Here is a 27,978-nt window from a genome sequence, read left to right as displayed (position 1 = left end):
TGGGTGGCTTAGCACCTGCCTTCGGCCCAGGGCATGACCCCGGGGTCCCTGCAGGGAGCCTGCTTCTCCCTCTGCCTGGGTCTCTGCCTCTCTCTCTCTCTCTCTCTCTCATGAATAAATAAATTTTAAAAATTCAAAAAAAATAAATGCTGAAGGATCTATAGGGAAATGTAAAGTAAAACCATAATGAAAGATTACTGCATAGTCGCTAGAATGGCTAAAAGAGAAAGATGAACAATACCAAGTGTTGAGGAGGTTGTGGAACAACCAGAATTCTCACGTATGGCTGTTGGGAGTGCAAAAAGTTTCTTATAAAGCTGAATATACGCTTACCATATGTCCCAGCAATTCCATTCCTATTTACCTAAGAGAAACAAATACTTACGTCTACAAAAAACAGACTTCACCATGAGCCTCTTATTTATAACCGCCCAAAGTAGAAACAATTCAAATGTTCTTTAACAGGTGAATTGCTAAAGTAATTGTGGAACATTCTATAGAATGGAATACTAGTCTGCAATTTAAGCCCCCCCCCCCCGCCCCGTACTACTGATACATGTAATACATGTAACAATGAGGGTGAATCTCGGAAATATGATACAGAAGAAGCAGACATAATAGCACATACTGTGTGATTCCAGTTATTCTGCAGCAAACAAAATGAATCCACGGGACAGAAAGTGGATCAGAAGTGACATGAGATAGTATGGGGGGGAGGATGGATGCCTACGAAGAGGCAGGAGGAACTGTTCACAGTGACGGCCTGATGGTGGTGATGGTTGAAAGATAAAAAGGCGTGAAAACTCACCAAGCTCCACACTTAAAAGGGTGCATTGTGTTGTATATAAAGTTGGTTTAAAACAGATTTAAAAAGATGAGGGATTTAGTCTGCGCTCCACCACTAACTAGCTTTGTGTATTTTTGTAAAAGGAGCTTCATCTCTGTAGTTCTTTCTCATGACAAAAATGAGGACAGCGGGTAGGTCATCTACCTCATTCAATTATTTTGAAATGCCTTTGAAAAGCATAAAGTCAAATACAAATGCTGGGTAGGTGCAAATTCCGTAAACTCCTCTTTAGGGAAGAGAGGCAAGAACTGTGATGACCAGGGTATGATTTCACTTTGTGGACCGCTGGCTGTGGCACTGCCTCCCCTGGCCATCAGTGGGATGAGGGGTTAGACTCCATCAGATGGAGGGGACTGTAGGCTCCGAGACTCGGCCTTTCAGATGTGTTTCCTTTAGCCTCTGTAGTGTTAGCCCATCCAGCGGTAATTTAAAGTGAGATTGTTGCCATTGTTTACACCTGGAAATGTCACATACAATTTTAGGTTTCTAGCTTATCTTTAGAAACTAGCAGATCTGGGTCCCTATTCCCATGACACTCATTACCTGGAGTTGTGTAGTGGCTGTTGCTTTACGTGAGCCATTGCTTTAGTTTCCCCCGGTCTCCCCCACTTTCTATAGCCTTTTTTTATTCTCTGTAGTAGCAATAAGAGGAAAGTTCATTTTTGAGTGCCTGCTGTATGTTAGGCACTATTCTAGGGCATGAGGATGCAGAGGGGAACCAAAGAGACAAAATCTCTAATCTCATAGTGAGTGATAAGTACCTAGCCACATCATTAAAAATTAGGGGGAGCTACCCTGTGACCGAGCAATTGCACTGTTAGGTGTTTATCCAAAGGACACAAACATAGTGATTCAAAGGGGCACCTGCACCCCAATGTTTAAGCAGCAATGTCCACAATAGCCACACTATGGAAAGAGCCCAGATGCCCATCAACAGACGAATGGACGAAGAGGTTACACACACACACACACACACACACACAGAGGAATATGACCCAGCCATCAAAAAGAATGAAATGCTGCCATTTGCAATGACATGGATGGAACTAGAGGGTATCATGCTAAGCGAGGTAAGTCAGTCAAAGACAAATGCCATATGGTTTCACTCCTGTGTGGAATTTAAGGACCAGATGAACAGGGGAAGGGAGGGAAAAATAAGGTAAGAGGAAAACAGAGAGGGAAGCAAACCATAGGAGACTCTTAACTACAGGGAACAAACTAAGGGTCGCTGGAGGGAAGGGGTGAGTGGGGGATGGGGTCACTGGGTGATGGGCATTAAGGAGGGCACGTGATGTGATGGGTACTGGGTGTTATATGTAAGTGATGAATCTAAATTCTACCCCTGAAATTAATGATATATATGCTAATTAAGTTGAATTTTAAAACTTTTTTTAAAAAGCCAAAATAATAATAAAATTAGGCAGGAGAAAGACCCAAAGAGCTATATATTTTAGGGAAAATGGGAGAAAATATGTTTCTTTGTGGAAATAAAAGAATATTCCTACATATTTAAGAGGCTAACATGTGTCTGTGTCAAAATTATCACACCTATTTCACTTGCTTACCTCATGTAATGAGATGAATCCTTTTTCCCTCTGTGATTCAAAAAATTTATGAATTTTCCCCCAAAATGGATTCCAGTGAAATCATAGGGAATATCTCAGCGTTTCAAAAAAGAATGCAAGTAGGCCGAGGGACCGGCACAGATTCCAGTGGGCAGACTGGCACAGGCTCCACTGAATGTTCGCTTTTCTTACTCTGTCTGAACTATCAGCTCAGCTTTGGATTTTTCCGTTTAAAAAAGACTCAGGTCTTGGGATGCAACTCAATCGGAAATGAGCATCTCTATTGACAGTCTTACAGCCTGAACTGTGCTTAGCTGTGGCCGGGAGTCTTCCTACCCTGATGGGTACGATGGCCCTGGGCCTGCACTAGGACAGTGCCTTGAGTGGTGCCGTCTCCCCTCTTCTCGCTAACCGAGCAGTCTACGTCTCTACGTGGCCAGCGACGCATCGATAGCGACCAACATCTTTAGACTGACAAATCCTAGCAGGCTTTGAATTTGATCTCATGATCAAGGAGCTCTGACTTCTCACCTGCAGACAAGCCCTTGGTGGGCGTAGAAGCTAAGTAACGCGGTTCCCTCTGTGTTAGGCGAACAGCTTCATTGCTTTGCCTTTAGATCGGTGATGGTCTCAGGCTTTGAGAATCTTGGCTGGCTCGTCCCGGCCCTTTGTGCTTGCCTGGATCGTGCGGTAGGCAGGCATCTGCCACGTTTCTTCAGTTTAGGCTGGAAAGGTCATCTTGCCGCCTGGCAAAGAAAACTGCACTGCTCCCATCTGGTGGCAGTTATCTCAAATTGCTGCATCATCCACCTGCTTCTGAAAGGGCTGCCCGGCCCTTCCCCTTCGGTGGTTCTGCGCATCACAAAACTGTACAAAGGGCCCTTCCCAGCTCGTGCTCTACAGCACTGTCAGATGTCTCCTCATTATCTCAAGGGGGTGGTACACGGGTTTTCTTTAAGACAAGTAGGTTGGAGAGAACATTTTTTGGACAGTCAGCAGAGTGATAACATTCTAGGTTCTGCATAATTAGCCATGAGACTCCTAAGCCTCGCTCTGTTCGTCTGCTCATAAAGCAAAATGCTTGGATTTAATGCTCTCTAGGAGCACTACTGATACAAAGTCTATAGTTACAGGATTTTTTTTAAAAAATTCAAATACCTATAAGACAAATACTCAGACTGTTTATGAGGTAATTACGAACACACACAGACATTTTATAATTCATATTAGCATTTCTAATTCTGACTGGTAATAAGGCACATCATGAATTTAATAACTTATGGGGGAAAGATTAAATACTGCATTAAATATACGTATTACAAGAAAAATTCCAATACTCTAAAAATACAAATGTAAAAAAATGTGCACCTTAAAATTGAGACTTTGTGGGCATGTGTGTCATAAGACCTCTACTTCTCAATACATGGTAGAGTTTTAAACACATTTTTAAAGTAAATTTCTAGATTTAAAATTGACAATTTGAGCAGTGTAAACGACTGCAAAGTATTACAAGAAAATCGGAAATGTTACTGAGACACAAATACTCAAGATGACCATGGAAATTAAAGATTTTATGGCAGATCTTAGTGTTTACCTGACTTGTGACCAAAAATCTGGTAAACATTATCAAAATGCACACTTGGAACATTTGAGCCCATTAACATTTTTGTAAACACAGAATTATGTGTGGATTGTGTGAAAGCATGCAAGAGTGCTCTAGGATTAAGGCTCTCTTCGGCTGCAAGCTGCAGAAACCTATATACAAGCAGACTTGAAGAATACACCTTGTGAGGATTCACTAGGAAATGACCATGGACCTCGGCAGACAGGTATCAAAGTGCCGCTGAGCCTCAGAGGGGGTAGAGAGATTAAACAGGATGAAGTCTTATGTCTCAGATCTAGAGTCCCCGCGTTTGCTCAGCATTGATTTTGCATGTGGCTGCTAGCCCCACACCACACCACACCAGAGCCTCGGCTCCACTTCCCACGCTGGTGGCTCCCCTCTGTGTTCCTCTCCATCCAATTAGTGATCACCTCTGTGCAAAAAAGAGCCTTGATTTATATCATCCATCTATCTATCTATCATCTATCTGTCTATTACCCAGGGTCAATACACGGGGTAGTTCAAGCTAAATTATGATGGCGTAGGAGCAGACAGGTGGATTAAGTGCCCCGTCTAACTGCTGCCTATCCCACAGCCTTCAGGTTTGACGGCTTTGCTGCACCTTACCTCTTTATTAACCCCTGTTAGCGATGGCACTGAGCGCCTCATCCAGTGTTTGGGGAATGATATCGAAGTAAGGAGTTCTAAGAATCTGTGGACTGCTAAGGTGTAACCAGTCTGCAGCATTTAAGAGTTTCTGCTAGTGTTCTATAAATTTTTTTTTAATGAATTTTGGAGTGTCTTTAAGAGAAGAGTTGGTGTGGACATGAAAACACCTGCCCAGGAATGGAGTCATACCTTCCTGGTGTCTGCTGTGTTGAGGAGCATTTTCATACCTGTATTTTGTGTCTTCTCAACAGCCCATGAGGTAGGTGGGAAAGGCAGGAGGAGCCCTCAAGGTTGGTTGGTAGATCTGAGTTGGGGGAAGGTGGGTCGCTGAGGAAGGATGAGGAGGAACAGAAAGCTCCTTGAATTTGACAGCTATTATAGCAATTATTAAAATAATTTCCGGGGATCCCTGGGTGGCTCAGCAGTTTGGCGCCTGCCTTTGGCCCGGGGCGTGATCCTGGAGTCCTGGGATCGAGTCCTTCGTCGGGCTCCCGGCATGGAGCCTGCTCCTCCTCTGCCTGTGTCTCTGCCTCATCATAAATAAATAAATAAATAAATAAATAAATAAATAAATAAATAAATCCTTAAAAAAAATAATTTCCAAGCCTCTCTGGGTTAAGTGCTGGACTTATAAATATGTTTTTAAGTTGGTTGAATCTAATTTCTTTGAGCCTTGTAATTGTCTTCAAGGGAAAAATAATACTCAGCCTCATAGGATTGTAGTAAGAATCAAATAAAAGCTCAAAGTGCCTAGGACCGTGGTTGGAATATAGTTATTTTTTCTTTCATCTGTTTATTTGCAGGTTCTTTGCAAGATAGTTACTGTTCTTCTTTCTTCCTGATACAGGTGTTCAGGAACGATTTTTCTGACTCTTGCCCCCCAGTCCCATAGTAACCTCTCTGAGTCCCTTGAAGCGAGGAGTGCCTTCCAGGCCAGGCCAGCCCTCACGTCTGGCTGATGATGGCATCAGTACCATTAACAGTGACGGCACAAAGCTATGGGCACCCTGGTTATCTCACTGAGTTTTTGAACACGACTCAAAAGAGCTTGTATGTGTGTGTTTCCCTCACAGGTGGATTTGCTATCGTGTTTCTGGTGAGGACAAGCAATGGAATGAAATGTGCCTTGAAACGCATGTTTGTCAACAATGAGCATGATCTCCAGGTGTGCAAGAGAGAGATCCAGATAATGGTAAGGCTGCCCCTCAGACTTGGGATTGCTTGTGTAAAATGTCCCCTCTCCTAACATGTCGGGGGGCTTGGGGAGGCTTGTTCCTTCCCTGAGATGGCAGCGGAGCCTCAGCACAAGATGAGAATGAAGAGACCTGGGATATGGCATGCTTCTCCCATCTCGGTCACCCTTAGCTGGAGGGCTGAGGAGGAAGGAGCACATTGGGAGGCCTGACCAGCTTTTTGGGTCAGAGAAGTGTTTGTGCATTGGGAAGAGTTTATCTCATAACATCATTCCCAGAACCAACTATGGAGTTTAATCCAGGAGCCCCATCTCTCCCTGTCTCTCTACTCTTGTCTACTACCAGTTACCGGTCCTGGTGTTCATCCCTCTGGAGCTTCTCAGCGTTCTGTGAACATACCCTCCCATACCTTTATATTTTACACGTGCAGTTCTTTGCTCCAGAAATGGTTTTCCCTTTTCTTTTTTTTAACTAGAAACCTCTTTCTCATATATACCCTCTGATTCCATTTATAAAAGTCCAAGAACAGGTGGAAGTGATCTGTGGTAACAGAGATCAGAAGTGGTCATCTGAGTGTGGGAAACTGGCCAGAAAGAGGCATGCGGGACTTTCTGCGCCATAGAGATGTCCTGTATCTTGTTTTGGGTAGTGGTTACACAGGGCTGCACAAGTGTTAGAACGCAACGAACACCTTAACAGCTGTAGGTTTCATCATATGTTAATCATACCTCACGTCTTAAAAACTTCGTTTTCACAACTCAGGTTCATACTGCGTTTAAAGAGTCCCTATCCGTTAGAGTAGATGCTGAAATATTTATGGGTGAAATAACATGATGTCTTGAAGTAATGAGTAGATTTAGAAGAGAAGCAAATTGGCAAAGGGTTACGATCGAAGTGGAGCGTGGGTATGTGGGAGTTTGTTAGTCTCTGCTTTCAGTTCTGTTTGATATTATACATTAAGAAACTTAAAGTCTCTTTTTTCTTTTTCTTTTTTTGAGAGACAGAGAGCAAGTGTGAGCAGTGGGCAGAGCAGGGGGTGGGGGGGTACACCGGAGAAAGAGAATCTTAAGCAGGCTCTACACCCAATGCCGAGCTCATGATCCTGAGATCATGACCTGAGCCGAAATCAAGAGATGGAGGCATTTTTAAAAAAAAATTTTAAATCTTTAAAAAAAGTGAATAAATAAAAGGGGGATCCCTGGGTGGTTCAGTGGTTTAGTGCCTGCCGTCGTCCCGGGGTGTGATCCTGCGGGCCAGGGATCGAGTCCCACATCGGGCTCCCTGCATGGAGCCTGCTTCTCTGCCCTCTCTCTCTGTGCCTCTCGTGAATAAATAAATAAAATCTTTAAGAAATTTATTTACTTGAGAGAGAGAAAGAGAGCGAGCGTGAGAGAGAGCACAAGTGGGGGTAGGGGTAGAGGAAGAAGCAGGCTCCTCGCTGAGCAGGGAGCCCAACTCGGGACTTGAACCCAGGACTCTGGGATCATGACCTAAGCTGAAGGCAGATGCTTAACCAGCTGAACCTCCCACACTTCCAAGAGTCAGAGGCTTAACTGACTGAGCCACTCAGGCACTCCCCCACCCCCCCGTAAATAGTCTTATCCCTTTGGGTTTCCACAGTACTTTGGTTTATGCCAATTATATTGCTTATCTTGTTATCTTATAAATAATTCTGCTGCCAGAAGGTGTTTTAAAATCGAAAACTTTATATTCCAGCAGACTTCTTGACGTAAAGTAAATACAGTCGATCCTTGAACAACATGGGGCGGGGGGAGGTGTTGACCCCTGAACAGTCGCAAATCCTCATACTACTTTTGCTGTTCCCCGAACTTAACTGCTAGTAGCCCGCCGTTGACCGCGAGTCCTGCTGATAACGTAAACAGTCCACGCATATTTTGCGTGTGTGTTCTGGCTGTATTCCTACGATAGAGGAAGCTAGAGGAAAGAAAACGTTAAGAAAAATCTTAAGGAAGGGGTTGCCTGCCAGCTTGGTGGGTTAAGCATCCAACTCTCCATCTCAGCTTAGGTCTTGACTCAGGGTCGTGAATTCAAGCCCCGCGTGGAGCCTACTTAAAGAGAGACGCCTGGGCGGCTCCGTGGTTGAGGGTTCGCCTCTGGCTCAGGGCGTGACCCCGGGGTCCCGGGATCGAGTCCCGCACCGGGCTCCCTGCATGGAGCCTGCTTCTCCCTCTGCTGCGTCTCTGCCTCTCTCTGGGTCTCTCATGAATAGATAAATCTTTAAAAAAAGAAAGAAAGAAAGAAAGAAAAGAAAAAGTCAGAAGGAAAAGATACAGTGCGGTATATTTACAGTAGTGTACTGTATTCAAGGAAAAAATATGTGTCTGGATTCACGGAGTTCGAACTCCTGTTGTTCAGGGAGCAGCTGTGTTTGATGGGCTTTGGGTGAGAGGAGGGTATGACTCATGGTAACAGCAGATGCGAATATTCACCTGGACGGAGGATTCCTGGGTGCGCCCGGTTTTGATGCTTTTGTAAAGAACAAAAAGGTCCGCGAACTGGGGGAAGGTGGCGCCGTAGGGGCTCCAGAGAGCCTGGTCCTGCTCCAGGTTCCGGAAGGCGGGGACCGACGGAGGAGGCCCCGCTTACTGGGGGGAGTAAGCGTTGCTGTCCTTGCAGAGCCAAGTTCCCCACGGCCCACGCGCCCCTGCCCCCGGGGCGCCCCCCCGCCTCGCCCGCCGCCCCCCGGGGATCCGGCTGCCTCTGCCCCCGGCCCTGCCGCCCCCCGGCCCGGCGCGGCCCCTCGCTCGACCTCTGGCTGCGAGAGGCCTCAGAGACCCGACGGCGCAGGCCGCGCCGGGCTGGGGGGGCCGAGGCCGGGGCGCAGGCCCACGGGCTGGCACCGGGCACACCCGGCCACGCGCCTTCCCGTGCAAGGTTCTGTTTTGTTGTGTCTTGAGCTTCTATTTTTTCAGGACTTAAGTGCGCGGTGGGGCGAACGGTTCCCCCGCCCGTGGGGCAGCTCCCCGAGGGCCCCTCCTGCGGGCGCCTGTGGTCCGGTCACTGGAGACGGTCCTGAGAACCGCTCTAGGGCTGGTTCCTGACTCTTCCCGCACCCGCGGCCTGGTGGAGCAGGGACAGCAAACGCTTGGCCGCCGCCTCCGCCGCCCGCGGCCCCCCACATCCTGCACACGCGCACCTGCCACCTGCTCCGGCAGCCGCCGGGTGGGCGCTGAGCTGGTCACAGTCGCGTCTGGACAGGTGTGAGGACGCCGTTCTTGGGGACCTCCTGGCGGCCCAGCGTGACTGTTCCTTTTCCATATGACTCTGTGTTCACTGGAATTGATCATCTTCTTCGATTTTTTGGTCTGTCTTTTCTGTGTACTTTCCAGCAATTGTTTTTTTTTTAAATTTTTTAAAATTTTTATTTACTTATGATAGTCACAGAGAGAGAGAGAGAGAGAGAGAGAGGCAGAGACACAGGCAGAGGGAGAAGCAGGCTCCGTGCACCGGGAGCCCGATGTGGGATTCGATCCCGGGTCTCCAGGATTGCACCCTGGGCCAAAGGCAGGCGCCAAACCGCTGCGCCACCCAGGGACCCCACTTTCCAGCAATTTGACCCTGAACTCTCCATAGGCTGTATAAGTGATTATTTTTTTTAAAATATTTTTGAACACATTTACATATTCTGTCCATTTTATCTTCTTGAAGAAATCTCAGTCTCCTAACTCAGGAAATCTGGATTCCTTGCTCTCTAGGCCTGATTTACATTCTTACCTTGGAATTTCTTAGTCATTCCCTTTGCCCTGCTTTTTCTCTTATGTTAGACTTCCTGACTCATTTTTTTGTTTGTTTGTTTGTTTGTTTTACTTCCTCATTTTGGTGGAGCTTATCCTGTGGTAGCTTCCTTAGGCACGACTTTGAGAACTTGCAGACCTGGAACTGTCTTTATTTCATTGTTGTGTGTGGGAAGTCCGAGGTCATTCTGATATGGGGCCTTTGGGTGGGACCCATTTTTTTTTTCCTCCCTAGAAATGTATCAGTCTCCCCTTTGTTGACAACATTCTGAAATATCTTTTTTTTTTTTTAAATAGAAGCTTTTTTAAAAAAATTTTTTTATTTATTTATGATAGTCACACAGAGAGAGAGAGAGGGGCAGAGACATAGGCAGAGGGAGAAGCAGGCTCCATGCACCGGGAGCCCGACGTGGGATTCGATCCCGGGTCTCCAGGATCGCGCCCTGGGCCAAAGGCAGGCGCCAAACCGCTGTACCACCCAGGGATCCCCTATTCTGAAATATCTTGATGATGCACCTTGCTTGATGCATTTATTATTTCTTAATAAGTGGTGTTCCCATGTAAACTAGAGATCCTAGTCTTGCACTGTGAAGAATTTTAGCTTGTCTTATTTGGTGATTTCCTTTTCTGTCTTCCTTTTGTCTGAAATTGCTGTTATTTTGGATACTGGTTCTCCTGAATTGATTTATTAATTTTCTTGTTTTCTCCCTTTCATTTTTCATTCCTTTTGGGTCCCCCCCCCACACACACACATTCCAGCAAATTTCCTTAGCTTTACTTTCCAACCACCCTGTTGAATTTTTTATTTGTCAGCCTTTTTAATTTCTAAGGCCTTTCTCTTTGGTTTGGTTTGATTTTTAATTTTGATGAAGTTAGTTTGGGGTTTTTTGTTTTGTTTTGTTTTTCTTTTTCTGGGACATGTGTTTGGTGTCATTTCTGAGAACCCTGCCTACCTCTTGATTCTGGAGATTCTGAAGATTTCTTTTTTTCCTAAAAGTTTATAGTTTTAAGGGATCCCTGGGTGGCTCAGCGGTTTGGCGCCTGCCTTTGGCCCAGGACGCGATCCTGGAGTTCCGGGATCGAGTCCCACGTCGGGCTCCCGGCATGGAGCCTGCTTCTCCCTCCTCCTGTGTCTCTGCCTCTCTCTCTCTATGTCTATCATAAATAAATAAATCTTTAAAAAAAAAGTTTATAGTTTTACATTTTACATTTAAGTCTGTGATCCATTTTGAGTTAATTTTTATATAAGGTATGAGACTTATATTTAGGTCTTTTTTTGGGGGGGGGGGCTATGGTTATCCGTTTGCTCCAGCACCCTTTGTTAAAAAGGCTATCTTTCTTCCATTGAATATGTTTGTCAGAAATCAGTTTGGCATATTTGTGAGGGTCCATCTCCAGACCCTCCTCTGTTCTGTTGCTGTTAATCCATATGTGTATCCCTCTACCAACACCACACAGCCTTGATTACTGTAGCTTTATAATAAGTCTGGAGATCAGACTGATTCCTCCTACTTTTTTTTTCCTAAAGTTGTTTTACTTTAGTTTTTTTTTTTTTGTCTTTTCACATAAATTTTAGAATAATGTTTACAGAATGCCTTACCAGTATTTTGATAAGAATTCCATTAAACCTATATATGAATTTGTAGAGAATTAACATCTTTCTGTTTAGTTTTCCAATGAATGAACATGGTGCATCTCTCCATTTATTTGTAAGTTTGATTTTTTTCATTAACATCACACATTCTTAGATTTAGACATAGGTTTTTGGTTTTGTTTTCAGTGGTTATAAATGGTATTGGTTTTTAAATTTTGGTGTCCATGTGTTTATTGCTAGTATGAGGAACACCAATTTATTTTTCTTCATTCATTCATTCATTTTAGAGAGCCCAAGTGTGAGTAGGGGGGAGCGGCAGAGGGAGAGGGAAAGAATCTCAATCAGACTCCCAGCTGTGGGTGGAGCTGATGCAGGGCTCAATCCCACGACCCTAAGATCATCACCTGAGCTGAAATCAAGAGTTGGACACTTAACTGACTGAGTCACCTAGGTGCCCCAACCAATTGGTTTTTCTATGTTTATCTTTTATCCTCTATAGCCTTGCTAAATTTGTTTACTAGCTTTGGAATTTTTTTTCTAGATTATTTAGGATTTTCTATATAGGCCATTCTGTTACCTACAAAGAGAGGCGGTTTTATTTCTTCCTTTTTGATTTGTATCCTTTTAATTTCCTTTTCTAGCCTTATTGCATTGGCTAGAATCTGCAATACTGTGTTGAATAAGAATAGTGAGTGGACATCCTTACCTTCTTTCCAATCTTAGGAGGAAAAAAAATTTCACTATTAAGCATAAGCTTAACTGTAGTTTTTAAAAACAGATTTAAAAAGAAATTTGAATAAGTTTCCCTTTATTCCTATTTTTCTGAGTTTTTATCATGAATGGGTGTTGAAGTTTGTCAAATATTTTTTTCTGCATTGATAAGCTCATGTGATTTTTTTTCTTTAGCTTTAATATGATAGATTACATTGACTGATTTTCAAATAGTGAAGCAGGCTTACATTCCTGCAATAATCCCCACTTGGGATGGTCTATAATTATTTTTATGTATTTTTAGATTCTGTTTGCTAATGTTTTGGTTAGAATTTTTACATCTATAGTCATGAGGGATAATAGGCTGTAGTTTTGGGGGTTTTATTAAGCTTTTCCTGGTTTTGGCATTAGGTTAATTCTGGCTTTATAACATGAGTTGGGAAGTGTTCCCTTCTTTTCTGTTTTTTGGAAGAGATTTTGTAGAATTGGTGTTTGTTCTTTAATTAAGCATTTTTTAGAATTCTCTGGTGAAACCATCTGGGCCTGGGGATTTCTTTTTTGGCAGTTATTAAGTTACAAAATCAGTTTCCTTAATAGTTATAGGGTTTTCAAATTATCCATTTTATATTAGGCTGGTTGTGATAGTTTGTATTTTTATTATTTCTTTTCTGCTTGCTTTGGGTTTATTTTGTTCTTCTTTCCCTAGGTACTTGAGGTGGGAGTTGACACCTTGACATCATTAGCACCTAGGGTTCCTAGTTTATATTTAGGTTTACTCTGGTATTGTGCATGGAGTTTGGTATTGTATTATGGGTTTTGACAAATGAATAACATGTGTCTACCATTATTGTATCATATGGAAGTTTCACTGCCCCAGACATTGCCTGTGCCTATTGGTCCCACCAAATCCCCCAGCTATAACCTCTGATTTTTATTTCACTGTCTCCATAGTTTTGCCTTTATAGAACATCATATAGTTGCAGTCATTCATTGTGTAGCCTTTTCAGATTGGCTTCTTTCCGTTAATACGCATTTAAGTTTCTTCCATGTCTTTTCATGGCTTGATAGTCCATTTCTTTGTAGAGCAGAATAATATTCCATTGTATGGATGCTTCATAGCTTATCCATTCGTCTATTGAAGAACATCTTGGTTGCTTCCAAGTTTTAGCAATTATGAATAAAGCTGCTATAAACATCTGTGTGCAGGTTTTGTGTGGGTATAAATTTTCAACTCATCTTGGATATATTTCATAGATTATCAACTAAGCAATTATTACTTCAATTTTGAAGATTTCTTTTTGTTTCTAAGCCAATATTTAAATTTTTATTTTATATTAATTGTAATCCAACTTTTTTTTTTTTTAAGATTTTATTTATTTGACACACACACAGTGAGAAAGAGAGCACAAGCAGGCAGAGCTGTAGAGGGAGAGGGAGAACCAGGCTCCCCACTGAGCAGGGAGCACCACGCGGGGCTTGATCTCAGGACACCGGGATCATGACCTGAACCGAAGGCAGATGCTTAACTAACTGAGCCACCTAGATGTCCCTAATTTTACTAACTGTTAAAAATAATTTTTTTATTGTGGTCAAAACCACATAACTTAAAATTTACCATCTTAGCCATTTTTAAGTGTACAGTATTATTACCTGTTGGCACAGTGTTGTACAGCAGATCTCTAGAATTTATCTAAACGGAAACTTTGAATTGAATTGAATTGAAATTCTAGGTGCCCATTGAATAACGATTCTCCATTTCCCCCTCCCCCAGCTCCTGACAACTACTGCCATTCTACTCTTTGCTTCTATGAGTTTAGCTGTTTTATATACCTCATGTAAGTGGAATCGTACAATGTTTGTCCTTCTATGACTGGCTTATTTCACTTACTATAATATCCTCATGGCTCATCCATATCGTAGAAATGATTTTTAAGGTCCAGTCATATTCCATTATAAAAATATGCCACGTTTTCTTTAGTCATTTATCCATCAGTGGACATTTCTACACCTTGGTTATTGTGAATAATGTTGCAGTGAACATGGATGTGCAAATATCTCTTCAAGATCCTGTTTTTAATTCTTCTGGATATACACCAAGAAGTGGGATTGCTGGGTAATATGGTAATTCTATGTTTAACCTTCTGTTTTTCACAGTGGCTGTACCAATTTACATTCCCACCAACAGTGCACAAGGATTCTAATATCTTCACATCCTTGCCAGCACCTGCTATTTTTGTGTGTGTGTGTGTGTTTCATAAAGGTATCCTAACAGACACAAAGTGTTATCTCCTTGTGATTTTGATTTGCATTTTCCTAATGCTTAGTGATGTTGAGAATCTTTTCCTGTATTTGTTGGCCATTTCTTTGTATAACTTAAAATATTCTAATTAATGTTATGCATATTAGTTATGTATTATATTTGTTATAAGTATATTTAATGTATATGCTACGTATATATGTTCTGTGTTTTATATTCTGTGTTTTTATATTAATTTGTTATGTACATATATCTAGTGTGTGGGTGAAGACAGAAGGCTGGGCTCCTCACTTGGCTTTTGCTGGCATGTCTGCAGGGAGGTGCTGCAGGTTTTTTCTGTGGTTTTTGGTTGGAATAGAGTAGTGACCCTTTCCTGCGTTTGTCGAGAGAGAGCAGGCTTCTCTTGGGGCTTTCTTTGTTTAAACCCATTGGTGTTTTTAACTCCCCAGTTGCTTCAGTTTCTAGTCTGGGATACATGGAACAAAAAGAAATCGTAGGCCGCTCACCACCATCTTATTCTATGGGTTCCAGAGTTTCTAGGCAGTCTGCTTTCTGTTCACATTTCAGAACCTTTTTATTATGCTTTTTAAAATATATACTACTGTCCAAAGTATTTAGTTATACTTGGAAGAAGAGGCCAAAGCAAATCGGGCAGCCCAGGTGGCCCAGCGGTTTAGTGCCGCCTGCGGCTCAGGGCGTGATCCTGGAGACCCAGGATCGAGTCCCACGTCAGGCTCCCTGCATGGAGCCTGCTTCTCCCTCTGCCTGTGTCCCTGCCTCTCTCTCTCTCTCTCTCTCTCTCTCTCTCTCTCATGAGTAAATAAATAAAATCTTAAAAAAAAAAAAAAAAGAAAAAGCAAATCTACTCCATTTTCCTGGAAATGGAAGTCTTCAGTTTGTGCTTTAAAAAAACCAAAACAAATTCTTTACATCATTTAGTAAGGCTTTAGAAGGTAGCAGAGATAAAAACAAATATTCAACTTGCTTTAAAAAATTTTTTCCCACCACTTTAATCAGAAGCCCTGCGTGATGTTTTTTTTTTTTTTAATTTTTTTAAATTTATTTATGATAGTCACAGAGAGAGAGAGAGAGAGAGAGAGAGAGAGAGGCAGAGACACAAGCAGAGGGAGAAGCAGGCTCCATGTACCGGGACTCTCTAAAATGAATGAATGAAGAAAAATAAATTGGTGTTCTACATACTAGCAATAAACACATGGACACCAAAATTAAAAATCCCTGAGGTCATGACCTGACCTGAAATCAAGAGTCAGAGGCTTAAAAAAAATAAAATAAAAAATAAAAAATAAATTAAAAAAGAGAAGCTTAACCAACTGAGCCACCCAGGCGCCCCTGCAATTTTAATTTCTACAGTTTTATGCTAAGCCTTAGCAACCTAGGACTAATATCCCCACCATATTCTTCTTCAAAATTCTTAGTTTTTCTTGATCCTTTAACTCTTTACCATTAATTTTGTTAAATTTCATGAAAATCCTACTCAAAGATTGACTTAAATCCCATTAAATTTATAATTTATGATTTGGTAGAAACTTGTTCTCATTCATAAATAGAGTATATCCCTCTGTATTGGTCTAGTTTCTCCCAAGAAACAGAACCAATGGAGTGTGTGTGTGTGCACACGAGTGGACACGCGTGTACACACATGTATATACAGAGAGCAATTCATTTTAAGGAATGAGCTCACACAGTTATGGGAGACTGGCAAGTTCAAAATCTGCAGGGCAGGCCAGCTGGAAATGCCTGCAGGAGTAAATGTTGCAGTCTTGAGTCCTGAGGAAGCCTAAAGACAGAGTTCCTTCCTCCACTGGGGACTTTAGTCTCTTCTCTTTTTTTTCTTTTTTAATTTTTATTTATTTATGATAGTCACACAGAGAGAGAGAGAGAGGCAGAGACACAGGCAGAGGGAGAAGCAGGCTCCATGCACTGGGAGCCCGACGTGGGATTCAATCCCGGGTCTCCAGGGTCGCACCCTGGGCCAAAGGCAGGCGCCAAACTGCTGCGCCACCCAGGGATCCCCCTGCATGATGTTTTTAACCCTCCTGGGCTCACACTTCTGTCAGATGGAGGCCATACTCTAACCCTACCTCTCTCAAACAGGTCAGAATTGTGAAAGGATGGGAGGAGGTAACATGCTTTATAATGTGCTGAGGCTTGTATGTTAGTGATCAAAGAAGTGGAGTCATCTCTGTACTTGTGGCAGAGTAAGGATGTGCATGTTGCACCCACTCAGACTCACAAATGATGAGTGGTTTCACTAGAGACATTTTATTTTATTTTTTAAAGATTTTATTTATTTATTCATGAGAGAAAAAGAGAAAGGCGCAGACACAGGCAGAGGGAGAAGCAGCAGGCTCCCTGCAGGGAGCCCAGTGTGGGACTCGATCCCAGGACCCCGGGGTCACGCCCTGGGCTGAAGGCAGCGCTAAACTGCTGAGCCACCCGGGCTGCCTGAGACATTTTATTTTGACAAATGCTGTGTACCACTTACCAGAGTATGGTATGAGTCCTTTGATGCACCTGGGATGTGTGCCCTGATGGAACCAAAGTGATTTTGGTTTCTGATAGACAATTGGAAGTTGGATTTTGGACTTCAGATTCCTTTACCTAAAGGCAGGAAAAGATTATCTTCTGACTTAAAGGGATAAGAACTGAAAAAAAAAAAAAATAAAGGGATAAGAACTGAAGCTCAAGATGTGCCAAGTGCTATTTTGTGTTCACATCTCCTGGCCCAGATGGATTACATCTGCAGTGAGCTTGACAGTGAGGACACTGAGCTGCCTGCCACCAGTGATGTTTGAAGACTTGCTTGCAACAGAAGAGATATCAGAAGGTTTGAGGGAGGAAAATGTTTCCATATTCCTAAAAGGGAGGAAGGTAGACTGTGCGCAGTAGGGACATCAGGATTGAGAGAGGACAAGAATCTGGAACAGGTCGTTTACAAAGATGCTTTGATGCTATTTTTTGTGTAAGAAAATGGTGTGTGTGTGTGTGTGTGTGTGTGTGTGTGTGTGTGTGTTGTGTGTGTATACATCAATATATACTGCTTGGATTTGCCTGAACACCACCCTCAAAGGATAAGAGAGAAGGAGAGAGAGAGAGAGAGGGTGAATGGGAGAAAGGGAAAGAGATGGGGAGTCATCCCTATAGGGGATGAGTACTAGAGTAGAAAATAATATCCAGAGATCTCCGGGTGGCTCAGCGGTTTAACACCGCCTTCAGCCCAGGGTGTGATCCTGGGGTCTGGGGATCGAGTCCCATGTCAGGCTCCCTGCATGGAGCCTGCTTCTCCCTCTGCCTGTGTCTCTGCCTCTCTCTCTCTCTCTCTCTCTCTGTGTGTCTCATGAATAAATGCTTTTTTTAAAAAAAGAAAAATAATTTCCCTTTTTGAATGTTAAATATTACTTATTTTAAAAATAAAATGTTAAGCTGTTTTGTAGTCCCTTGGACAAGTAAGCAGGGATCTTCAGATTGGGTAAGAGCAGGCCATGTCCTATCAACCTCATGGCCTTTTGGGGAAGGTTTCTGGATAGGAAGCTCAGGAGAGTGCACAGTTCCTGCAGTGTCTGTGGGTTGTATCACTTGGGTAAGGACACTCACCAGAGATCTGTGAGCAAGTTGGAGAGTCTAGGCTGGATGCCAGGAGTCATAGCTGCTGTGTGTGTGTAATGCTTTCTGACCAGTGGTTTGATATTAATTTGGAGGAAACCTTCTAAGAAAAAAGCCCTGCAGCTTACCATTAGTTTTATGTTATCTTACATTTAGCAAGTAACTTGGTTAAAGATTAGACACGCTTATCAATTATGTACCTAATACAAAATTGTAAGATATAACCACTGCATTGGGTAATAGAATCAGGATCCAAAATGATCCTTATGAATTGGAGCAATGGACTGATTCTAATGAGATGAAATAACAAGGCAAGGTCATACACTTGGATTTTCATTTTATTTTAACAACTTTACAAGCATAGTTCTGGGAAGGCAGAGTTTAAAGCAGTGTAAGTGGAAAAAGACAAGTATTTTAGTGGTCAATTAACTCAATATGAATGTGTATGTAATGCAGCCACCAAAAGAAAAACATGCCGTTTTTAGCTACATTAATAAAATTAATAGTAGGTGATAATGCTGGTCTACTCTGCATGAGTCGCTTCACCACACCTGAAGAATTCCATTCATTTCCTGGGGCCATTCTTGTCAAAGGGAGATAGAGAAACTGAAGCATTTAAGTAGTGATGTAAGGAGAAAACATCTCAATGAAATTAGGTACGTTTAACTTAGGGAAGAAAAAATTCCGAGTCTAAATAATAATATTTCAATCATTTAGAAAGTGGAAAAGAAGACTTGGCTCTTTCTGCTCTGAAGAGAAGAGTGTGGCACAAGAGGTGGACATTTCCAGTTGGATGTCAGGAAGAACTCGTCAGCAGTGCAGGCTGTCTGCAGTTGGGCTGAGGGTCCAAAGAAATGACATTAATTCTAAGAAAAGTACTTGTCAGAAGGCTCCAGCAGGGATTACGATTCGAGCTGTTGAGGGCTCTAGATCAGTGCTACTCTAAGGACATTGTTTTCTTTTTCTCCCCTTCGCTCTTGTGTGTTTATTACCCTTTTCAATATCATTCAGTGATTTGTAGAATATTCACAGGGTCACTTACCCAACACCGCGTATCTGATTACAGAACATTTTTTTTCATCATCTCAGACGGGGACCCATACCTGTTAGCAGTCACCCATACCTGCTACAGTCTCTGGCAACCATCAGTCTGCTCTCTGTTATGGGATTCCAGACATGTCCTATAAACGGAATAATGTAATATATGGCCTCTTATGACTTCTTCCACTTAGCATGAAGTTTATGGTTCAGCCATGCTGTAGCAGCATGTGTGAGTGCCTCATTTATCCACGTGGTAGCACGTATGGGTACTTTTTTCCCTTTCATGGCTGCGTAACATTCCCTGTGTGCGTATACCATATTTTGTTTATCCTGATGGACATTTGGGTTGTTTCTGCTTTTTTGGCATTATGAACAGTGCTGCTGAGGATATGTGTGTCCAAGTTTTTGTGTGAACATGATGTTTCATTTCCCTTGGGCATATACACAGGAGTGAAGTTGCTGGGTCCAGGGGAACTCTGCTTTTTGAGAGAACGCCGAACTATTTTCCACAGGAGCCGCACTGTTTTACATTCCACCAGCAATGTGTGGAGGCTCCAGTCTCCACATTCTTGGCAACATTTTTTATTGTTTCTGGGTTTTTTTTATTATAGCCATCCTAGTGGTTTAGAGTGATACCTCATTGTGGTTTTGATTTGCATTTTCTAAGTAATTAATAGTGTTGAGCATCTTTTCATGTGCTTACCAGCCATTTGTATATGCTCTTTGGAGAAATGTCCATTTGGATCCTTTGCCAATTTTTACATCATGTTGTTTTTTTAGTGTTGAGTTTTAAGGGTTCTTTATATAGCCTGGATACTGGATCCTTAGTGTAAGATTTGCAAATATTTTCCCCCTCATTCTTTGCATCGTCTTCCATTTTCTTGATAGTGTCCTTTGAAGCACAAATTTTTAAAGACTTTGGTGAAGTGTGGTTTGGTTTTTTTTTTCTTTGTTTGCTTGTGCTTCAGGTGTCATATCTAAGAACCATTACCTAATCCAACACCGTGAAGCTTTGTATAGATATTTTCTTTGGAGAGTTTTTAGGTCTTTGGTCCATTTTGAATTGATTTCTGTATATAATATGAGGCTGGGATATTAAGTTAGTCTTTTGCATGTAGATATCTAGCTGTCCCAGTTATCACTTTTGGAAAAGACCAGTCTTTCCCTCATTGAATTGTTTTGGCACGCTTGTCAAAAATCAATTGGCTGTAAATGTGTGGGTGCCATTCAGAGGATGTTGTGCCAGAATGTAAATGAAGGAACTGCGTTCCTCCTGGGTAAAATATCTCCAGTCAGCTTAGTTACTTAATTGATTTACGTCCTGGAGCAAGCTTCTTATCTCCTTATGGGCTGGTAACAGTTTACTAGCCAGCACCTGTTTGTGGGCCAAGTTTTGAGTAGCACTGCTCTGGATCTTTCTACTTTAAACTGAGGAACAGCATCCTGTCCCTTTCCCAGAGCTACTGCATTAGAATCCGCTTTTGAACAGGACCCCCAGGTGCTTCATATGCATATTAAAGTTTGAGCAGCAGGATTCTAAATCAGATTTTAGATGACTTTAAAGATCTATGCAGTAAATGCAGGGTTAATTAATGAGTAAGACCCAGGAAAGGGAGAGTCCATGTGATTGTGGGAAGAGAGTATTTGGGACTTTCTACGTAGCAGAAGCCCAGACACCTTGGCCTTTGGTGGAACACCAGGGGCCGGCCGAGATCTCAGAGTTTCTTTTCACTATTGCCCTGGACTTGATGTTTCGCTTTGCCTGTAACTCCTTGACGAGACTCATAAAGGAAACGCAGAGTTATTGAGGAAAGGCGGGGCAAAGAGTAGGAAGGCAGAAGACTTTCACAGAGCAGCCAGTAGGAGAAATAAACACGTTTCAGTCCTTAGAACTGCGTTTAAGTCGGAAAAAGAGGCTGAACTTTGCCTAACAGGTTCCGTGGAACCGTGGTGTGATCCCAAAAGTAAGCAGCAACAAGTGCTGAGTCATAAAATCGGAAAGTGTTGGATATTTGAATGGAGGGTCAAGCAGGTAAATCGTGTCTTTGAAAACTTAATAATCTATTGCCTGTGCAAGCACTGTCATCACTGGGAACTTGCAGGTATCGCGCTGACATTCCAAGGATGGGTGTGACCTGAGCAAATAATGTAGGGAAATCAGTCATAAACCATGCTCATTTTTACTTTTTTCAGGTGACATGTTACTGATAGGCTCTTTAGAATGCTATCTTCTTTGTTTTCTTGAATTTATATATAAACGTTTTAGTAGATGTATTTAGGGATTAAGTCCTCACTTTTCTTGTAAAGGCTATAAGATTCTTTTAACTAGGAATTCTCTGGCTGTAGGAATTTTTTAAGATTTTATTTATTTATTCATGAGAGACACAGAGAAAGAGGCAGAGACCCAGGCAGAGGGAGAAGTAGGCTCCCTGCGGGGAGCTCCATCCTGGGGCTCGATTCTGGGACTCTGAGACCACACCCTGGGCTGAAGGCAGGTGCTAAACCACTGAGCCACCCAGGGATCCCCTGCGGCTGTAGGAGTTTTGAAGATAGGGATAGACTACTGTTTTGTGCTACAAGCGTCATTAATTAGGAACCCCAGATAAATTTGAGATTTGTGATGACCTATACGATCTGGGTTGAAGGCATGATTTTCACATGGCAGCTTCTGCATGTATTTGTGAAGAAAGTTTTTTTAGCACTTCAAGCAGTTAAATGTGATCCTAATAAGGGAACTACAAATCATTTAAAATATCTACTTACAAAAAAAAAATAAAATATCTACTTACTAAAGCAGGTTTTCTAATAACATGTTTACATCAGTACTTTATTAGTCTTGTGCCATGATAACCTAAAAATAGTTAAATGACAATACACACTCCTTAGAATCATCACTGTTTCAATCAAACCAATCTGATCTATAATTTAGCTGAACATTTCCTACTCCCCTGAAAATCAGGTTTTGACTTACGCTCATCATAAAGACTTTTATCTCCATGCCCCCAAATAATGGTTGTAGCCAAGGGCCTCAGGCATCCTCCTTGCATCCTGCCTCTTCCTGAGTCCTTGAGCTCCAGGACCATGGGGGTCCCACCCCACACTTCTGTATCCCTGTCTGTTCTCCAAGCCTGGGACTGAACTTCTAACGCCAGCCAGGGCACGCGTGGGCCTCCTCCAGCCACTGCTGCTGTGACACGGGCAGTGCACCTGCAGTGTCAGTCTCACTTTGCAGGAAGATTTTCTCTTGACCTTTTCTGCATTTCACAGCCATTCAAATAGATCTTCTCCATCAGTTGCCGACTGGTGAGGTGTTACTCTAAAATCTGAGATGTTGTTAAAAGTAAGAGCCAGGGTCCCCCTCCCAAGAGGAGCTCTTTTCTGCTTGGACGCATCTCAGGAACTCTGCAGAAGACAAAATGAACAGGAATTTGGACTTGAACTGATCAGCACACAGCTTGGCAACTATTCTAGGATACCATCTGCAGATGTTAATTATCCAGTGTGGGTCCTCTAATAGCTCTTGACCTCTTCCTCTTGGCTCCATCACATGTTTTTTTTTTTTTTCTCCTTCCTAATTCTTTATTATTCCTCTTGGGGTGAGACAAACCAGAGGTAGCATTGCTGAGTCTTTTACAAACAGTTAAATGTAGACAAATTACTAATGTGGAAACATTAGTCTTTGATTCTTCCTGCACACATTAGATCTTCTGCTCTTCTATTTTGGCTTCAAGAACTTCTCTCTAGTTCTTCCTCCTTCCATGACTGTGTAAATGAAATCAAGTTTTTGAAGAGTTGGTGATGAGAGTAAAAAGCCGGGGGAAAGAAGGGGCCTCTACGACATGAACCCTGAAATCACGTTCTGTTGTGGAGAACTCAAGAGATTGCTTTTTTTTTGCCTCATCATCTCCTTTGTCATCCAGAGTAGTTGCTCTGAGCCTTTTAATTCTCTCATCAAGCTTCTTTCTCATTCCCTTAGACTGCAAACGTGGTTGTGCTCTCTACCCAAAAACAGAACAATAGAACGGAACTCATTGAAGTTCCCTTTTCTCCAGCTGGAAACCAATATGCATATCCATCCTTGTTTCCTTCCGGCCCCTCTTTCTAAGACCAGGCCCTCAGTCCCCACGCCTTCTTCCTGCAGGACTTCATCCCCTCCTGTCCACGACCATTGCTGCTCTTGGCTCCTTCAACTCTCCCATGCTCAGTTCTCTCTCATCCTAAGAATTCCTCCTGGCAGTGCCGTTCCTCCATGAAGCACAGAATGTTCCAGAAGACTCCTCTGTAGTCTCCAGCTTTATAAGCTCAACTCTTTGTGAGTCCGTTTCCACCCTCCCCTCACCACCTCCCTCTTTCCTTCCCTGAAACTGCTCTTGCCTTGGGCTCCAGTGGTCACAGTTCTATTTTTGTCTACCTTTCTGAAGCAACTGTCTTCCTTCTTACTCCCTCACTCACTCAGAGGAAGGTTCTAGTGAATTTTAACTTCAGTGTTCAGGGCTCAGATATATTCTTTTGATATTATGACATTTCTTCTTGTTTTGGTATATGACTTCAGATTAAAAGAGACTTCATGTGTCACTCTAAGCAGCCAGATTTCTCATTTATGTAGTGGTAGTTACTGTTTTTAATGTTCTAAACGGTTACGTTTGTATGACAACTCAGAACCACTTTACTTTTCCACTCCCCTCTTTTTTTTTTTTTTTTAACAAAAGTGAAACAATTCATTAAGACTAGTTTTTTAAATCTTATCTTTTGTGTCAAAATCCTTTCACCTGGCCTGCTCACTTTTTCTTTCCCCCAACTTAGTTCTTGATGACATTGAATTTTAAACATCATCGTTACAAAGATTTGCCTCTGTGGATATTGAAATAACTATACCAAGATATGTAAGGCACCTTCCAGTGCCTAAGTGGGACCTGACACATAGGAAGTGCTCAATAAACATTTGTTGACTAAGTGAATTCCATAAGCAGCCCCAGGAGAGCATATGCAGTTCTAACCAGGGAGCCGGAAACATGACCCATCCCATATTTCATTCGGTTGGCTTGAGAGGCTTAATTATGAGCAAAACGTTTAGGTCTGGATGCCACTGCAGGCTGTCCAAAACTCTGTAATAAAGCAGTTATTCTTTTCAAGTATTTGCTAAAGGGAGAAAAACAGTACAAATAATTTAAAAGTCATGTTGAACTCAGTTGTCACCTACAGCCAGGAAAGAAAAAAAAAAACACAACACCAGTTTCATTTTTCTGAATTAAAAATTCACGCATTTAAATAATTCATCCTGTCTGGCTCTGACTCTGGTACTTCTGGAGATGGGCGTCTGCTCCTGGTTCACGTTTGCTTCCTGGAGCACTGATGGCTGAGTGAGCAAGTAGGCCCCCTGTGTGCCTCTGGTTCTAGAATCTCGCTCAGGAGAGTGCTGTGGTTTACTAGGATTCCAGAATTGTTTACTGAAGATCTGGCCTTGAATCTCAGAGAGCACTGGAAACCTGCTCTTGACCGTCCTGTTCAGTCTTAGCTCTCATGGCGGTTAAGGTCATCTGTATGTAAATGATCCGTGCCGGTGGAACTGACCGGCTCCTTCCATCTCTATTGGTGTTGGTAACTAATGCCGTATTTCTCAACTCTTCTCTGCAGAGAGACCTGTCGGGGCACAAGAACATTGTCGGTTACATCGACTCCAGTATCAACAATGTGAGCAGCGGTGATGTATGGGAGGTGCTCATCCTGATGGACTTCTGTAGGGGTGAGTATATGACCCACACCTACAGCTCCCGCTGCTCGGGCACTTGGACTGTCAAGGGCATGGGGGTCATCGCACTTCCTGTGCGCCATGCCGTGATGTATATCATTCTGGTTTTAAAGATGGGCCAACTGTGAGGCCAGAAGATAGAGAGCCTGCTGTCTCCTCTTGGTTATTCTTAGGACGGCAAACGGAAGTGGTGGATAATACGAAACTCCCTTTTTTGTTAGGTTTGGGCAGGTTTGGCGCTTGTGTATGAATGAGGATGTATGAGGGTGAGAATGAATGTGTTATTTGTGATGCTTTAAAACAAGCGATGAAGGCACATCATAAAGACCCAACTCCAGATGGACCACAGCAACGATTCAGCCTCCCCACTCCCTCCCTTCTGTGTTCTCTTCTCCACCCACACCGCCATCCTTGTGTTATGGGGGAAAATAATCCTTTTCGTCTAATGGAAATGACCTTTCCTCTCCTTGCTTGTAAGCTGTAATTGCCAGTAAGGCTACATTCAAACGATGCTGCTGTTAACAGTGAAGTTAAGTAGTTGAAAGCTTGGAGTTTCAAGCAACGTTTATCTTGGGAAATCCAGACTGTAGTATGAATCGATTCAGAGTTGACTGCATTTCATACAGCCAGTTCAGAGGTTTGACTTTTTTGGCCTCAGCAGCTGCCTCTGAGAAGCTGGGGTCACCCTCTCACTGTTTGGTGCCCTGTTTTATAATCGCCCTTACTTCCACTGACATTTGCCTTGCCTTTAAAGATTCTGTCCATCAATTAAATATGTTGTCAGTCCCCACAGTGTGATGGTAACCAGTAATTTCAGCCTATTCTGGAATGACCCTTATGCTGATTTTTTAAGATACTACGAAATGTAAACTTCCTGTTTACATTTGGATAGTTTGTTTCCTCCTGTCCATTCCTTTCTGGAAGGTAACATGTTTCAAGACAAGGCCATAGGAGCATCCGGCGATCTGGATCATTTTGTAAGTGAGGTCGTCAGTGTTTTGGTCCTGCAGATTAAATACTGGTGTAGCTTGTCTGCACTCTCTGCAGCTGGGAGTGAGTGAAGCCAGAGCGACCAAGCCACTCCTAAAGTGTGGACTATAAAGCTGTCTTCTCCCTGCCCCTGGGGTCTGTTGTGCAGTCTGATTCTCATTAAAGGACGTGGCAGGTTGGACCCGTGGCCTCCTTGTACAGACGGGGGGATAACCAAGGGGCTGTAGTGGGACCATGTCAGTTAACCTGATCTTGAAGATAGACTTTACAAAATACTCTGGTTTTGATGCATTAGAGGAGGCCCTGGATTGTAAGAAGTCCAATCTGGGCCTGGGAATCAAGACATCAGGGTTTCAGTCATGGCTCAGCTGTCAACCTTGGTCTGGTTGTCCTCTCTGGGCAGCCGTTCGTTGTCTTGGGTAAGTGCTGCATGTGAACGTGGCTAACCTGTCCCTCGCTCTGTGCCCCCTTGCAGGAGGCCAGGTGGTCAACCTCATGAACCAGCGCCTGCAAACAGGCTTCACAGAGAATGAAGTGCTCCAGATATTTTGTGACACCTGCGAAGCTGTTGCCCGCCTGCATCAGTGCAAAACTCCTATTATCCACCGTGACCTGAAGGTAAAGGCCGCGCTGAATCATTAAGTACGTTCCTGCAGGATATTTTCCATCTGCCCTGGGAACAGAGGAGATGCTTTGGGGATGTGAGGGAACAGGCGTGGTAGCCTTACATCTCGTACATTCTGCTTGGAGACAGAAAACACAAAGACAAAAGAAGAAAAAAAAGAAAGTACAAAACAGGTGTCACTTTTATTGCTTAAGCAGCCTTTAGAAGTTCTTTATAATCATCAGATGCCTGAACACATGTTGTTTTTGTCTTTCCTGATATGGTCCCAAATTCACTTGGTCAAGGGCATGGAAACTGATATGCTAACTTAAATAGTGTGCAAACACTGAGGCTTGCTTTTTAACGTCTGTAGTTTGCAAACACTGAGGCTTGGTTTTTAACGTCCATTTCATTATTTTGTAAAATCCAGTAAGTGAAAAAAAAAATCCAGTAAGTGATTATCTGAAAATTTTGTCAACTGATTATCACCTCCTTGTATCAGGCCTTTCGTATTATAGCCACTCGACAATGTTTGTTGAATGGAACTGGCTCCTGGTTGGGATTCAGCAGCTTGTATGGATTCACACACAGCCGGTGCGCCCCGTCCCGTCCCGTCCCAGACTCTCTGAGTGCACTGTCTCTTGGAGGAAGATGTTCTCCTTTACATTCATAGTTAGGGAAATGCAGCGGTGGGAAGGTTCACGTGGCTTGACTACAGTATAACCGGAGTATAACCAGGAAGGAGCAGAACCAGAATGCGAATCCTGCTCCTCTGATCCTCGATCATAGTTTCTTTTCATTATACCCGTGTTTTCAGAAACATGCTTCACGGCTAGTAACTTGCAGCAGCGCACCCCGGCGTGTTTGTCAGACGCAGGCTACGGGATCCCACTCTGAATCCGTTAGGCTTGACTTTTGTGGCAGAGCCAGGGAGGGCCAGGAGTTCTAGCTTAATAACCACGCAGGTGGGATCTGCATGTTCTGAAGCGTGGGGTCACCGCAGCATGCTGGTGTTTTGAGGTGTGTGTTTGGTTTTGTGTTTGTTTTGTTTTTTTAGCTTTTCCAAAAGTGGAGATCTAGTTCCTAATTATAAAATCCACCCTATTAAAATATACAGTTCGGTGGTCTTTATTTCCAAGGCCATGCAGCCATCACCACTATCTAATTCCAATGTGTGTCATGTCCCCAGAGGGGACGGTCTCCTTGGGGTCCCCGGGCGCCGCTAGCCTGGCCGTGGCCCGTCCTGCGGACTGCACATAACGGCTCACACGGTCCGTGTCCGTGGCCTCGTGCGCCCGCGCCCTCCCCACACGGGGCTGCCGAGTTCTGTGTCGCCCGGGGCAGTGCTTCGTCCTTCTCCGGCATGACAGTGGCTGTGAGCAGAAACAAGTAGTCGGCTGGCCTTGGGGTTGCCTCCGCCTGGGCTATCAGGCAGGACGGCTGCGAGCATCTCTGTGGGCTCATGTTCCCCGGTGTGCGCGCGCGGGGGGCGAGTGGCGGGTCAGGTGGTGGCCGGGGCGCTCCTGGAGGGGCAGCCGCGCTGCGGTGCAGAGCGCTGTGCCGTGTCGCGAACGCGGGGTCCCGTTTCTCCCCCGCAGCCAGCCTGCTGGGCCTCCTGGGTCCTAGCCGTCCGCCCGTGGAGGCGCTGGGCGCCGGGGAGGCTGCGTCCGCCTGCAGGCCCGGCCCGGGGTGGACCCGCCGCGGGGAAGAGCAGGGCCGCGGGGAGGAGCAGGGCCGCGGGGAGGAGCACGGACGCCGGGAGGAGCAGGGCCGCGG

At 43.6% G+C, this 27,978-nt stretch overlaps 1 protein-coding gene across 16 annotated transcripts in view; it reads left to right on the top strand.

Moving 5' to 3' along the window:
* The window catches only part of AAK1 (AP2 associated kinase 1), a 164,713-nt gene that overhangs the window by 67,788 nt on the left and 68,947 nt on the right, over positions 1-27,978 (top strand). For all 16 annotated transcript variants that reach the window (XM_041755809.1, XM_041755807.1, XM_041755803.1 and 13 more), the window contains 3 exons: positions 5,758-5,876; positions 24,494-24,602; positions 26,074-26,216. In XM_041755809.1, the coding sequence (XP_041611743.1) occupies positions 5,758-5,876; positions 24,494-24,602; positions 26,074-26,216 (371 nt within the window). The remainder of the gene's footprint in view (positions 1-5,757; positions 5,877-24,493; positions 24,603-26,073; positions 26,217-27,978) is intronic.

The sequence above is a fragment of the Vulpes lagopus genome, chromosome 5 (assembly GCF_018345385.1).
Source record: "Vulpes lagopus strain Blue_001 chromosome 5, ASM1834538v1, whole genome shotgun sequence".
Lineage (NCBI taxonomy): Eukaryota > Metazoa > Chordata > Mammalia > Carnivora > Canidae > Vulpes > Vulpes lagopus.
The sequence above is the reverse complement of the archived record's forward strand: the minus strand, read 5'-3'. Positions and strand labels throughout refer to the sequence as shown.